This window comes from Bos taurus, chromosome 28, assembly GCF_002263795.3.
Source record: "Bos taurus isolate L1 Dominette 01449 registration number 42190680 breed Hereford chromosome 28, ARS-UCD2.0, whole genome shotgun sequence".
Classification (NCBI taxonomy): Eukaryota; Metazoa; Chordata; class Mammalia; order Artiodactyla; family Bovidae; genus Bos; species Bos taurus.
Window position 1 is genome coordinate 1450851 of NC_037355.1, and position 14314 is coordinate 1465164.

The 14314-nt window shown below is 41.2% G+C and overlaps 1 protein-coding gene and 1 pseudogene across 1 annotated transcript in view; one reads left to right on the plus strand and one right to left on the minus strand.

Annotated features, from left to right (window-relative positions):
* The window catches only part of NUP133 (nucleoporin 133), a 54647-nt gene extending 40704 nt beyond the window's left edge, over positions 1–13943 (minus strand). Inside the window, 8 exon segments of the mRNA NM_001076872.2 lie at positions 1323–1393; positions 1704–1859; positions 3488–3658; positions 4534–4668; positions 5661–5768; positions 6900–7003; positions 11563–11681; positions 13686–13943. Coding sequence (NP_001070340.1) covers positions 1323–1393; positions 1704–1859; positions 3488–3658; positions 4534–4668; positions 5661–5768; positions 6900–7003; positions 11563–11681; positions 13686–13867 — 1046 coding nt within the window. The 5' untranslated portion in view covers positions 13868–13943.
* On the plus strand, positions 9413–10544 carry LOC100140514 (sodium/potassium-transporting ATPase subunit beta-3-like; annotated as a pseudogene).
* Positions 13944–14314: the final 371 nt, after the last annotated feature.

The window sequence follows — 14314 nt, forward strand, 5'->3', positions numbered from 1 at the left end:
GATCAAGGAAGAGCAAAAAGCATGAGGGAGACACATGCTTCTTAAACAGAAGACACCTGTCCAGACGTGGAACAGTCTACAAGGGTCAGTGGAACTTGAGGATACGGAGAGTGATGACTGGATCATTGGGAGCAATGGTGGCAGGGGGCCAAGAAGGCGAATGAGAACTGCATCTCACAGGCCCCACAAGAATCAAGTCATGCTGGCACGACAGCATTCTGTGTCTGCCTCAGCACAGCAAGTCCTATGCATGCTTCTCTGTGCTCAACCTATGTCTCCATTCCGAAAATTACATGTGAAAAATGTCCACATCCTCTTCCCCACAGTTGGCTGCATCCTGGCACCAGTTCTAAACTTATGATGGAGGTCCAGTAAAGATAAATTAAAACAAGATAAACTGTATTTAATTAAAATATTTTTGGAAATTAAGCATATACATTATTTTTACTTCTTTGATAGTTTACATAGAAGTTTTTCAGAAATTACAAAGAAGGATCCTGACAAGTCTCAACAGCCCACGACAGAAAAATTAAACAGCAGAACTGTAAGCCAAGAAACAAGTAGAATTTGTTCCACTAAACTAAATTACTCTAAAACACATAAAAATTATCCTTAAAAAAAAAAAAAATTATCCTAACTTCCAGTAAGCTGTGTTTTAAAGAATTACAAATCATATGTTGGCATTCATTATAAACGATATCACAGAAGCTGTATTATAAATGGCTTTTCAGTTCTATATGACCATAATATTAAAGCTAAACAATAACATGGGATTAAGTAGCTTTATCAGACTAACTTGAGATCTTAAGCACCACTAAGAGCATTGGTTCTAAGAGGAAATTCACTCTGAGTGACTCAGTCATAAACAATGACTGAGTTCTAACTTGTACCGCCAGGACAAAACCTCATCCATCCTTCCTTTATTCAATACAGCCACAAACTCAGGCTAAAGCTTCAGCAACAAAAAAAGGACTGGAGAAGAGCCCCCAGAATCTCCACTGAGTCAGCAAAGACGACAGCATGGAACACACCCAGCAGCGGGGCAAGCAGCTCTCAGAAGCTCCAGCTATGCGAGCAGAACAGATGATCCCTAATAAGGGCAGACAGCTAATGGGACACTCAGTGGAAGGCCGAAAACTGCCGACACTTGTGAAATGCATTAGCACTGCCAGACAAAGTGATTCGATAAGGCAGAATAATATAAGATTAGGGTTAGACACATCAGAAGAAGAGATAGCAAGGGTGCTTATTATTCTATAACAAACATCAATCTGTTTTTCCAAACGACTACCTATGTTCTGCATGACAAATGAATTGCTTACCAGTTTTGCTTCAAATCCAAATATCGAATGTTGACCCCTTCTTTAATAGCTTCATAGTTACTTTCAGATCCCTACATGAAAATATCAACAATGTAAGCTCCTTCAGTATAAGAATCATTTCTTTTCACCTTTATATCCCCAGCACCTACGAAACTGCCTCATCCACAGTAAGTCAAACTTATTGAATGAGTAATGTATGCATTTTAAAAATTAAGTAAACCAGTGAGTCCCAATACTTCTAAAGATTGAATACTCCATCTCAGCTTATCTGATGACTAAAACTTGGTGTATTACACTGAAATGTGTTCTAATAAATACAACTAAAGAACTAGCAATCTTATATAAATAAAAATGACAGAGATGAATGTTACTGTTCCTTACCCAGATAGCATCAATAATGTTTTCCTTCAGGACTCTATTTATATCCCAACTGTGTGCTTGTTTTTCTGAAGAATCATCTAATTCCCATTTACTGATGTTTGAACTTGTCAGGCTATAAAAGCTCGCTCGCTCTCTATCCCAAAGGACACTTGAAAGCTGTATGGAGAGGAGAAAAAAAGTTTATAGATTATTAAATTCTAATGTCGATGATTTTCCTGAAATTAAAAAATTGTATATTTTATAGCTATTTGATTAGTAATCCTAGCAGAATTCTCCATTTAGGATTCAAGGGAAGAAGTGATCCTGAAATAGACCTTGAGAGTAAGGAGGATTTTCACAGGCAGAAGGCCCAGGAAGAGCCTGGGAGAGTAGGGAGGCAGGAAAGTCAGAGACTCTTTAAAGAACAAAACACAGTCCTGCTAAACTGGAATGTGGATTATAGCTAGGAAAGAAGCAAAACTAAGGTTCACACACAGCACAGTCTTGAATGTCAGTTTGTAAACCAAGTAAGCTAAGGAGATAATACCCATAGCTTGTGAGCACGAGAGCTGTGTTACAGGAGAAGGAATCTGGAGGGGTGTGTGTAGTTCCACATGGTTATATCACTTCATTTTCCTTGCTTCTGAAGAACACATCTACCCCAACTTAGAAATTGCGTATACATGACTGCTGAACTAAAACCCTAATTGCCTCCACACACACACACACCGCCCACCTCCCCCCCTCCCCACCAGGATTTCATACCTGGGTCTCTGAAAAAAGGTGACAGTGCCATTAGAAATAGGTCAAAAGAAAAATGAGTTTTGTAAGTCAATAGGAGAGAAGAGAACATGAGCAATTTTTTTCTAGATATGTTAAGGCTTAGGTTCAAAGACCATTTAAAGAAGCAGATAATGATAGCAATCTGAAATCAGAGGGAAAAGCACAGTTTAATAAAGGATGTGGTACCACAGTATTTAACAGGGCTAATGCAAAGGGACCTGCTGCATAGCACAGGGAACTCTGCTCAGTGTTACGTGGCAGCCTGGTTGCAGGGGGAGTCTAGGGGAGAACGGATACATGTGTATGTATGGCTGAGTCCCTTTACTGTCCACCTGAAATTGCCATAGCACTGTTACTCAGCTATACTCCTATAAAATAAAATGTTTAAAAAAAGCTGGGGTCAGGGGAATGTGCTCTTAGTTCACACAGATGTGTGGGCATGCATCTGTCGCTGAGCAGCTTTGAACTTTGGGCAATTTTGGTAACCTCACTGAGGCCATTTCCTCAATTATTTAACACAAATGCGACATGAAGCTCTATACATTACAGATCACAATAATTACAGGAGATCACACACACAGGGCACCTGGCAGAGCAGATGCCCCCACATGTTAGTTCCCAGCATCGTCACTCACTACTCCAGAGTCTGAGGCAGAGCCCAGCAGACATCATCCACACACACAGCTGGAGGCTCGGGGGTGGAAACACACTTTTGGTTACGTCTAGAAAGCAAAACTAATCCTTAAACACATGCATAACTTTACATCATAGTTTTAATTCAAAAAATGAACTTATGAGATAATCTATAAAACTTAAGAATAATTAATGTTACAGAGGATGCAAGAGGGTCAGTATGAACTGATCTAATCATCATAATAAGAATGCTTCACTGAAAGATCAAAGTTTTCATCTCACGGACACCACTGCTCATACAGTGGCAACGCTAACTTCATAGGAGACTGCCAACTTACTGATTTCACTAAGAAACAAGCTAGTAAAACAAGGTTATTTTATCAACTTACAATGAGATCACTACTAGGAGATAAAATTCCCAGAAGAGAAGAAACCTTCCGACCAATTCCTGAAAGCACACCTTGTCCTTGAGGCAGGATATGCTGATGAATTTTTCCTATACTTTCGGGTATCAGGCGGATTAGTTGGCCCCCCGATGAGGATAAAATAAAACTTCCTCCCTGTGAACAAATGTGAAATTAGTTCAGTTAAGCATTTAAGACTAAGAAAAGAAAATGAACACAAATCACTTTGATATGCTTTGAGGGAAATCATCGGTACCTCCACATAAATCTAAAAGAATAAAAAAAGAACAGTGCAATCCTAAAAAAATCATTTATTTATGAATCCATTCACTTAATACTGCACAGAAAAACTTCATAGCCATTTTTTTAATTGCATTTTTTTTTAATTCTGATTTTTAAGTTATAGGTTCACATTATGTAGGTTCAACAAATCAAGAATCAGATTTTACTTCTTTGGTAAACTAGCAGAATATGTATTAGCAAACCATTCTTCCTCTAAGAGTTTCTGAATCACTCTCTAAAGATGGTTCTGACAGAAACGAATACCACTGGCTACTATGCTCCACTGATAGGTCAGAGTCCTATAAGAAGGGCTTCCCTCGGTTTAAGTGCTCAAATCCTGCTGCTGCTGCTGCTGCTAAGTCGCTTCAGTCGTGTCCGACTCTGTGAGACCCCATAGACGGCAGCCCACCAGGCTCCCCCGTCCCTGGGATTCTCCAGGCAAGAACACTGGAGTGGGTTGCCATTTCCTTCTCCAATGCATGAAAGTGAGAAGTGAAAGTGAAGTCGCTCAGTCGTGTCCGACTCTTAGCGACCCCATGGACTGCAGCCCACCAGGCTCCTCCATCCATGGGATTCTCCAGGCAAGAGTACTGGAGTGGGGTGCCATTCTTTCCTTGCCTCTTTTTTGATCTCCTCCCACCCCTACCTGTATGATCTGCTCAAAATCACAAATTTTTAAGTCATCCAAACCTGATTTCCAAGCCAAATGACAGTTTCCCAATAAATATAAAAGAATATCCATCGTATACCTGTACTGCTGTTAGGAAACTGTAGGTCTTATCACCTCCCAGATCTATGAACGTCTCTGTGTAGGTGTCTTCACTCGCAAGGCTTGGCCAATAGCGGATGGATCCTTCTCTGGTGGCAACCATGACAGTAACAGCCTGAAACAAGATCATAACACTCAACAAACACAAGATAAGGAGCCCAAAGCGGTAGTCTGATGACACTGACATAAAGAAACCAGGGCAATGCACTACTAATGAACAGAAATCAGGGGAAAAAATTCTTTTTTTCCATATTTAAAAAATTATCATACAGTAAAATTGACATTTTCTCCTGTTTTATAATTCTATGAATTTTTATACCCTGGTTTCTCTTCAGATCATACAAAATGTTTCACTTTTTACAGTCCTATGAATTTTAAAACACATGGTGGGTCAGATGGTAAAGGATCTACCTGCAGTGTGGGAGACCCAAGTTCAATCCCTGGGTTGGGAAGATCCTCTGGAGAAGGGAATGGCAACCCACTGCAGTATTCTTGCTTGGAGAATTCCATGGACAGAGGAGCCTGGTGGCTACAGTCCATGGGGTCGCAAAGAGTCAGACATGACTAAGTAACTAAAACTTTCACTTTTAGACTCCTGTAAGTCCATTGCTGGACTCCGAAACCCCATGGACTGCAGCCCCCCAGGCTCCTCGGTCCATGGAATTTTCCAGGCAAGAAAACTGGAGTGGGTTGCCATTTCCTTCTCCAGGGGATCATCCTGACCCAGGGATTGAACCCAGGTCTCCTGCATTGTAGGCAGACGCTTTACCGTCTGAGCCACCAGGGAAGTCCATGAGGTTCAGGAGGAATTTTTTCTTCTTCCTAAAGATGGTCGATGGTTCCAACACCCTTTAATGAGAAGACCATCCCCACGTCACTGAATTTCTTCTGCACCCCTGTCAAAGACCAGTGCACCGTCTCTGCGTGGGTCTGTATGTCTACACTGTTCTGTTCCAGTGCCCCGTGTGTCTACCTCTGTCACAACCATTCTGTCTTGATTTCTGCAGCTTTACAGCTATGTTTCAAAACCCAACTGGGTGATCCCCCCAACTTTACAACTCCCTTATCTTAAAAAAATGTACTTCAGTAAGCGTTTAAGTCACCCACCTGGGTAGAATGTGCTTCGCCTGAGGTAGCAGAGTAAGAGAGAGCCACCAAGTCAGCACTCCAGTGGAAATCACTAGGTGGCAGCTGAAGTTCTTTGCAAACAGATAACTATAAAACAAATCCAAACAAAAAATTTTTCATTTCAAATCCAATTTTTGAACATGCACCTGACTTCACTTTCTCTGCATACTTTAGATTCTAATTCACTGCTAGAAATACTATTCTAGAAATACTTTCTTCTCACAACTTTTTGATCAGGCTTCCATCGTCATTTTCACTAATTTTAAAAACAAAATATTTTAAGAGATACAGAATCAGGAAAACTTAACAGCTAGACCAGACCCTTAACAGAAACTACTCCAATCTCTTCCCAGACGAAAAAAAAGTCCATTGTTGAAAGAACTGTGTGGAATTCCTATGGAATTTTCCCAGTCTAATCTTGATTTGTTGAGTTGACATTTAAAATTGGCATGACTAGAGTAAGTATTCAAAGTCGCCTAGAAAATATTTCCGAGACTCGGCCAGTACCAGGCTTCCTCTGCTAACTCAGGATGCCACTGCAGGACCTCTCCTTCACCTACGCCCCTAACTACAGACGTGGTTTTCCAGACAGCAGGTGTACAGAGACCAGTACACTCGAAGAGTTTAGGTAAGGTGGAGCCTGAGTCCCAGTGGAACAAAGGCCCAGCGAGCATGAGTACTGCAAGAGAGTATGCCTGATCTGGAGTGCACAGAAAGAGGCTGCTGAGAGCACAGCAGTGAACACACAAATGAAAGCCCCCGTGTGAAAAGCTGACAATGAAGAGTTCAGTTAGCATTCTAAAAATTGGTATAATTCTTTCCTATTTTCTTACACATGATTCAGTAGATTCAGTGCAACACATTCCTATCCTCTTCAAAACTCAGTTCATTAGTTTATGTGGATGGCATTTAGTCTTAGACTTCACTGCACAGAGTGACTAGCATGACATTCATTAAAAATGTCAATGTCTTTAACTTTATTAAATGTAAATAAAATATATCTTGTTTAAAATCATGATAAGGAGAGAAACTTTTTTCCCAATACACAAAAGTGTATGCATGCTTGGTATTTCATATTACTATAAAAATGCAAATCTATAATGCTTGAGTCGATTCAAATTACAGATTTCCAACAACTCTAAAAAGTTAGGGTAAAAATTCAGAGCCAATTAGGAATTTTCTCCTCTCTCTCCCTCCAGCTCTTTAAAGAATCATTACCTTAGTGATAGGTGACAGAGCAATCTTCCAAATAATGAGTTTCTCTTTGCAGACCAGACAAGCCCATCCACCTTCATCTATGTGAACAGTCAGCTGATCATCAACTAAAAAAAAACAAGGTACGTAATTAATCTTACAGTATGAATTAAAACTGCGAAAATTTCTCACACCAAAATCTTCCTTACTGCCATACTCTTCACCCAAAAAAGTAACCACCACACACACAAGATTAACTCACAACAAAAATACTCTTGAATAATTCAAGAGTTATTAATATCCAAAATAAGAGATCCATTTAACTTTGACAACCACTCATAACTATATTGAAAGGTAAAAACTATGTTCTGGTCTTAGGTTTAATATTTCTTATTTTTTGTTACAAATTTATCTCACTTTTTATAATATTTAGTAAAATTCATGATTTTATTTTGATAAAGCAACACAAATAATAAACCCCTCATTAAATACATAAAACATTTCAAGGAAAAATCATGTTCCTGCAAAAGAACAGGATTTTCAAAATAAGAGCTCTTTGAATGTATGATAGATTATTACATGCTAACCTAAAGGGGTTAGATTTCCTCGGTTTCACCTGTTGTTTCAGTTATTTGCAGTCAACTGGGGCCTGAGATATTAAATAGAAAATTCTAGAAATAACACTTTAGTGACGAAATCTGGCAGTGTCCCGCTGTCCTGACGGGGACGTGACTCACTCCTTTGTCCAGTGTATGGACGCTGTGCCCGCCACCCAGCCATGAGCCACTCAGCAGCAGTCTAAGTTATCAGAGTCACCGTCTTAGTGCTGCAGGTGTATGGACGCTGTGCCCGCCACCCAGCCATGAGCCACTCGGTCTAAGTTATCAGAGTCACCGTCTTAGTGCTGCAGCCCTTGTGTTCAAGTAACTTTGTTTTACTAAAACGTGGCCACAAAGCACAGAGAAGTGATGTGGCAATGTGGATATTCTCTTACTGTGCCTAATTGATACACTAAACTTAACCATAGGCATGTATATATAGGAAAAACAGTATATACAGGGTTCAGTGCTATTCTCTTTCAGGCAACCCCTGGGGGTCTTGGAACTTATGCCTGTGGCTAAGGGAAGACTATTCTATTGCTGCTGTAAGTTTTGGTGCTAAACCTGTGTAAATGCATTAACAGTCCTAGAAATTTAATCAATATGAGCTTTGCTCTTCATTTGAAGACAGGATAGAGGGGCAAAATAAAAGGCACCAATAAGGCACAAGCTAAAATATAAATATCAAATCATACCTAGGTTGAGTGTGGGCTTTTTGCTGAAATGGAATACCTGATTGGTGTTTTCTTTCCCTAAAAGCACCGTGGCAGCTCCAAATCCTCCACTGGTGAACACTTGAGGACCTTGACTCAGTACACCAACTGACTAGGGCTTGGAAATTTCCATGTGAGGATGAGATCTTCTCAAGTTTACATAGTCTTCAGTTTTCACATCCTGATTTCTAGAAACTCTCTCCTCTGAGCCTGTGTACTATTTGTTATTAACATGATCTGATGGCATGAACCAGGAGTGTGTCAAAGGCTTAAATGCAATTTAAGCTTAAATGTTTAGAAGGGAAAAGAAAATATATATTTAAACCAGGAACAATGCATGACAGAGGTTAGAAGTTCAGCTGTCTGAAAATAATTGTACCTGAAGCTCCCATGGACTCATTGGTAAGATGTGCTAGTTCAAGTTGATAAGAAATGTTCCCTTTTATGGAATGGAGTACTTTAAACTGTTTTGACTGTCATTCCAAGTATGAAATACATTTCACAGCACGATGTAGTCATACACAATTTAAATAAAACGAGATACACTCTGACACTGTGCAATCTACTTTACTTCATTTTTTAAAAAAATGTTGGTCATGAGCCACTAAAGTGATTTCAGTCACTACCTGCAGTTTGAAAAACACTGTTCCAGGAAATCAAAGGATGCTCTGAACTTTGCTCTTAGAGTCACCCCAACTTCTCAGCCTTAAGAGCATCTTTCTGAAGCTCGTGCTGACCACATCTTCCACACTTCCACTCTAATTCTCTACCAGTCGGGTGTCCCTGGTGGTCCACTGGTTAAGAAACCGCCTTGCAATGCAAGGACACAGGTTCCACCCCTGGTTCTGCTGCAGGGTAACTGAGCCCATGGGTCACCTCTTTGGCTGCACTCTGGAGCCCATACCCCACAACTACTGAAGCTAGCGTGCCCTAGAGCTTGTGCTGTGCAATGAGAGAGGCCACTGCAATGAGAAGCCCACGCACTTCAACTAGAGAGTAGCCTCTGCTCGCTGCTAAAGCAAGCCTGGGAGCAGCAATGAAGACCCAGCACAGCCAAAAATAAACAAATATTTAAAAATAAATAAAAATAATAATTTTCTGCCAAGAGAATCTTCTAATGGTGCACAAAACTGATAACATGAATTTGGCCAGAGCAGCAGCCCAGCCTGGCATGGTGCAGAGCAGTCGGCTTGCGTGCTCACCACAGCGAGGAGGGTCCCTTGGACATACTGCCTTCTGCTGCTGCTCAAACCAGGACAAGCCTCTGCCCTTCTCGCCTGTTCTACCACCGTGCCACCACTCCCCGTGCGGTCAGCACACACCATGACAAAGAAAGACAAGAAGTCCTTCAAACAGAGCCTGGCCAAGTGGAAGCTCTTCATCTAAAACCTGACCATGCGAGTTCCTGGGGTGCATTGCTAAGACCTGGGGTTTGATCTTGCTCTTCCACCTACTCTTTTATGGGAGCCTGGCTGCACTCTTTTCATGCACAATGTGGGCTATACTTCACTCTGAACAATGAGATTCCAAAATATCATGACCAGGTTCCAAGTTCAGGACTTACATGGTTTTTCCAAAACTAGTGATGGTACTGGATTTTTCATCTGGCATGCCTAATCCAGAGTCCTCTAGAAGGTACACTATGAGCTTAAGAAATTTCTAAAGCCATATGGCTTAGAAGAACAGAATCTCACAGAATATAACAATGGAAACTCTTCTGAGCAGAAAGGTCCAGATTATACTGCATGTCAGTTTCCTCTTGCCTTCCTTGAAGCATGCAGAGGTGTGGATGATGCCAAGCTTGGCTACAACACAGGAAACCTTTGTATTCTTGTGAAAATGAACAGAATGATTGGATTAAAGCCTCAATGAGAACCAAGGATAGACTGTATTGCAAAGAATGAAAGCCCAGCAGTTCTACCAACTTATCTTCCCAGGGGAAAGATAGATTTAAAATATTTTTCATGTTACAGGAAAAAACTGGATGGGAGCTATCTACAGCCACTAGGTGAGCTATCTTTGGCAATAAGGATGACATAAAAGAAGTTAACAGTTGAGTGCAAGACTGATGGATCACCCAACCTAAAAACCTAAAAACAAGATTTCAAGACGAGTTGCATTCAAGATCACCATACATGCATAGTAGGAGGATATCTCCACAGGGTAAGTGTTGTGTTGTCATCTTTATCCTGTATCAGCCAGACCTGCCATTTCAGAATTATCGAGACCACCTTTGGAGAAAGGTGGAGCGGTACATGACACTGGAGTAACAACATAACGTTCTTCCGGATCATAGTATTCCATGTCCTTCAAAGTAACTTGCCTGTTGCCTCTGCTGCCTTTTGAATCATGTAAAATCACCAGATAGGGACTGTACCAGATAGGGGCTGTGAACACCTGATTCTGAACACGTAGGACAAGGGTCTTGTCCAATTTTTATGTGGTTTAATTGCCCAGTGTCTAATGCTTCAAGTTCTGTGCTATATAAATATTTTATAGATTTAACACTGGTTAACTGTCATATTTTGATGCCACCAAAGTTTTAGGAGATAAAATGGTACCTGATCAACATCAAATGACTTTACAGCTAAAAGAAAATTGGTGGGTGGAAAAGTTCTTATGTGAGAAGGAAAAAGGAAAATAAAAGTGAGCATGAAAGGTAAAAAGAAAATTATGCATACAGCTTCTGGGGTACTACACAGATCCAAAATAGAGGTAAGACTTTATTCTATTGCATTATTAAACCCAATAATGTGAGGCAGTAGGGCAGTAGTTTTTGGATTTTTTAAAAAACCTAAACTTCATATACTCAAACAACTTTTGAAATTGGACTGAGTTTTGCATACACAGTATGTACAATCATAAATACTTATTTTGATTGTGCTAAAATGAGCTCATTCTGCTTCCCAAATTTGTTATATTTCTCAAACACAATGAAAAACCAAATAAGTCAACTATTTCTCCCCAAGGAAGTGAAGGTACACCAGTGAAGTAAAGTGAAAGTCGCTCAGTCATGTCTGAATCTTCGCGACCCCATAGACTATACAGTGCATGGAATTCTCCAGGCCAGAATACTGGAGAGGGCAGCCGTTCATTTCTCCAGGGAATCTTTCCAACCCAGGGATTGAACCCATGTTTGCTGCATTGCAGGCAGATTCTTTACCAGCAAAGCCACAAGGGAAGCCCAAGAATACTGGAGTGGGTAGCCTATCCCTTCTCCAGTAGATATTCCCAACTCAGGAATCGAACCAGGGTCTCCTGCATTGCAGATGGATTCTTTACCAGGTGACTAGAGAAAACACAAATTTCTATCTTCATGCCAGACCTAGGCTTCATTTGAATTGCTAATAGAGACAAATGGAAAATGACACCCACCTTCAGTCAATGTTAAGGCTTCAATGACTTTAACAGGGAGAGAAGATCCAAATGTTTTCACATCATAGTTCACAGACTCAGTTATGGAGTGGTGTGGGAATATTCGTGTAGGTGTTCCTCTAAAGAAATGAGACCATATTATTTTACTCATAACTTAAAATTTTTCCATTATTCATTATAACGTTATGTATATATTTTCACAATGGAGAGAAAATCTTTGATAAACAAGAAGAAAAATGAAATAGTGAAAAACTATTTTAATAGTGAAAACTTCTGGTTCATGTATACTGTGTAAATGTATTTTTCATTAAAAAAAAAAAAAACTAACAGAATCTGGCTTCAATTCTCATGCTTCAGTAATTAGATCTATGATCTAGTCACTTAAACGCTTTATAATTCTGCTTCTTTAACTGTGAAATAAGAAGGTTGGACTAAATCAGTATTTTTCAAATTATAGGTCATTTTGAGGGTTTCATTCAACATTTTTGAAAAACAAAATAGAATATAGAGTCCAGTTTATTATACTCTGTGGTCAAAAAAGTTTTACAAACATTGGGTTACATCATCTTTAAGCTCTCATCAAATCTAGAAATATAAGATTTTACTAGATATACCATCAAAATCAAGAAATTAAGTAGGGTCATGAGTATCTGCTGTTACCTCTTCTTCAATAACAGATACAGCAGTAGAGATTATATTTCCTTCTTACCTTCTTCTTAACATTCAGAAAAAGTATAAATATATCAATACAAAAGTTATTCTCTTATCATAGGATTCTCTTATCATTAAATGAGTGCACATACAGAGTGGTTGACAGCATTATTTCTGACTGAATATAACAAAGGTTTTTCTTTGACTTGATCACCGAAAGTTAAGAAGAAATTAAAATAAAAAGATGAAAACAAAGTGTAACTTTCATTCACTGACTTTTGTCAAAAGGAGTAGAAAACAATCACAAGATTAGCATTTGAAGAGCACTTTACAAATGTCAAGGAATACAAGGTATTCTTTAAAAATCACTTATCCTTTAAAATATTGCAATTTTCTATACATAAATTTTAAATATGAGTTCAAGACTCAATATTCCCATTTTCTTACAGAGGCAAATTCATTTTTGATAGACGAATTCAAAGGGAACCACTCAAGAAACATATGTGCTTCGAGATTAACTATGAAAGGGGAGATGCAGAGCATGGTCTCACAAGTGACGTGCACTGGTGTGCCACACTTTTATTTGGTAACATAACAACTATTCTTATTTCGTTGCTTATGGAAAGTCTTTCCCCTATTAATTTAGCTTCAGGGTTAACTTCTGTAACTAAAATCCCTTTATCAATCAGCAGATGTTAACAGGGAGTTAGTATGTTAGGCAAATATGATTCTACAGGGTTTGAGGCTTTCATTGCCACCATCACTTTAATCTGCATCGTGGCATTTTATTTTGACTCCTTGGGCAGGCTCAGATTAGGTTCATTACTGCCATTTCGCAGATGAGGAGACCATGTGTGACCTACACTAGATTACAGGGGTAATAAGAACAAGGCAGGTAACCACCTGATTCTAATCACCAGATTCTAATTCAACATCTCTGTTGCTGTTTAGTTGCTAAGTCCTGCTGGACTCCGCAACCCCATGGACTGCAGCCCCCCAGGCTCCTCGGTCCATGGAATTTTCCAGGCAAGAAAACTGGAGTGGGTTGCCATTTCCTTCTCCAGGGGATCTTCCTGACTCAGGGATCGAACTCGTGTCTCCTGCTTATCAGGCAGACTCTCTACCACTGAGCCACCTGGGAAGCCCCTGTCCATCTCTCAGTCGTACCCGACTCTTTGCCACCCCCATGGACTGCAGCACGCCAGGCTTCCCTGACTATCACCAACTCTCGGAGCTTACTCCACCTCTGCTGCTGCTGCCTCTACACAAAGGTAAATCCATGCAAAGTGTGTGAAGCAAAGACTCAATTGATGAATTAATCAAAGCGAGGCTGAAATAATCACTCAAGGGTGCAAGGGTGACGGATGTCTATTTTCCCAACACTCTGGCGTCCCTCGCCGTCCCTGGTTTCGTGGCTTCTGGAGGCCCGTGAGCCTGTGAGTCGACGAACCCAACCCAGGATGACCACTCACCGCGAGCTCAGGGAGCTCCGACGGCCGGCCGGAGAGAAGAGCACGGGGGAGCTGAGAGAAGACCCCAGAGTCAGACCCTTCCTGCTGGTCGCCCGGGGCGTGGAGCCCGGCCCGACTCCGCCCAGGGGGCCTCTTCGAGTTCCGGTCCCCGGGGTCCGCGGAGAGGAGACTGCCGGGAACATGATCCAAAGGACAGGCAACAGACAAGGCACGTTCAAGCCGTGGGGCTAAAGCGCAGCCCGCGCGCGGAGACCGAACACCTGATGGGCGGGAGGGCGCGCGATTAAGACGTCAAAGAGCAGCGCCAGGCTGTGTGGTGCGCTGTGATGACGTCCAAGCTCTGCGCGAGCCTCAGGGCGCGGTCGAGACCCCAGCAAAAATTGAGAGGTAGGGTGCGCTGTGGCGACATGGAGATGCAGCGCTGAGTATCGAGGCTTGGCCGGGCCAGCAGGAGAAACCGGAATGGGGCGCGCTTTGATGATGTAAAGGAGAACGCCGAGCCGTGGGGCGTTGTGAAAGCTGCGGACCCTCGAAGTTGACGGGGAGCCTGAGCGAGAGGCCCTGGAGCGGAACAGTGGAGGAGATAGAGTCCAGAGTTTCCAGGGAAGCGAAACTGGAAAAGCACGGGC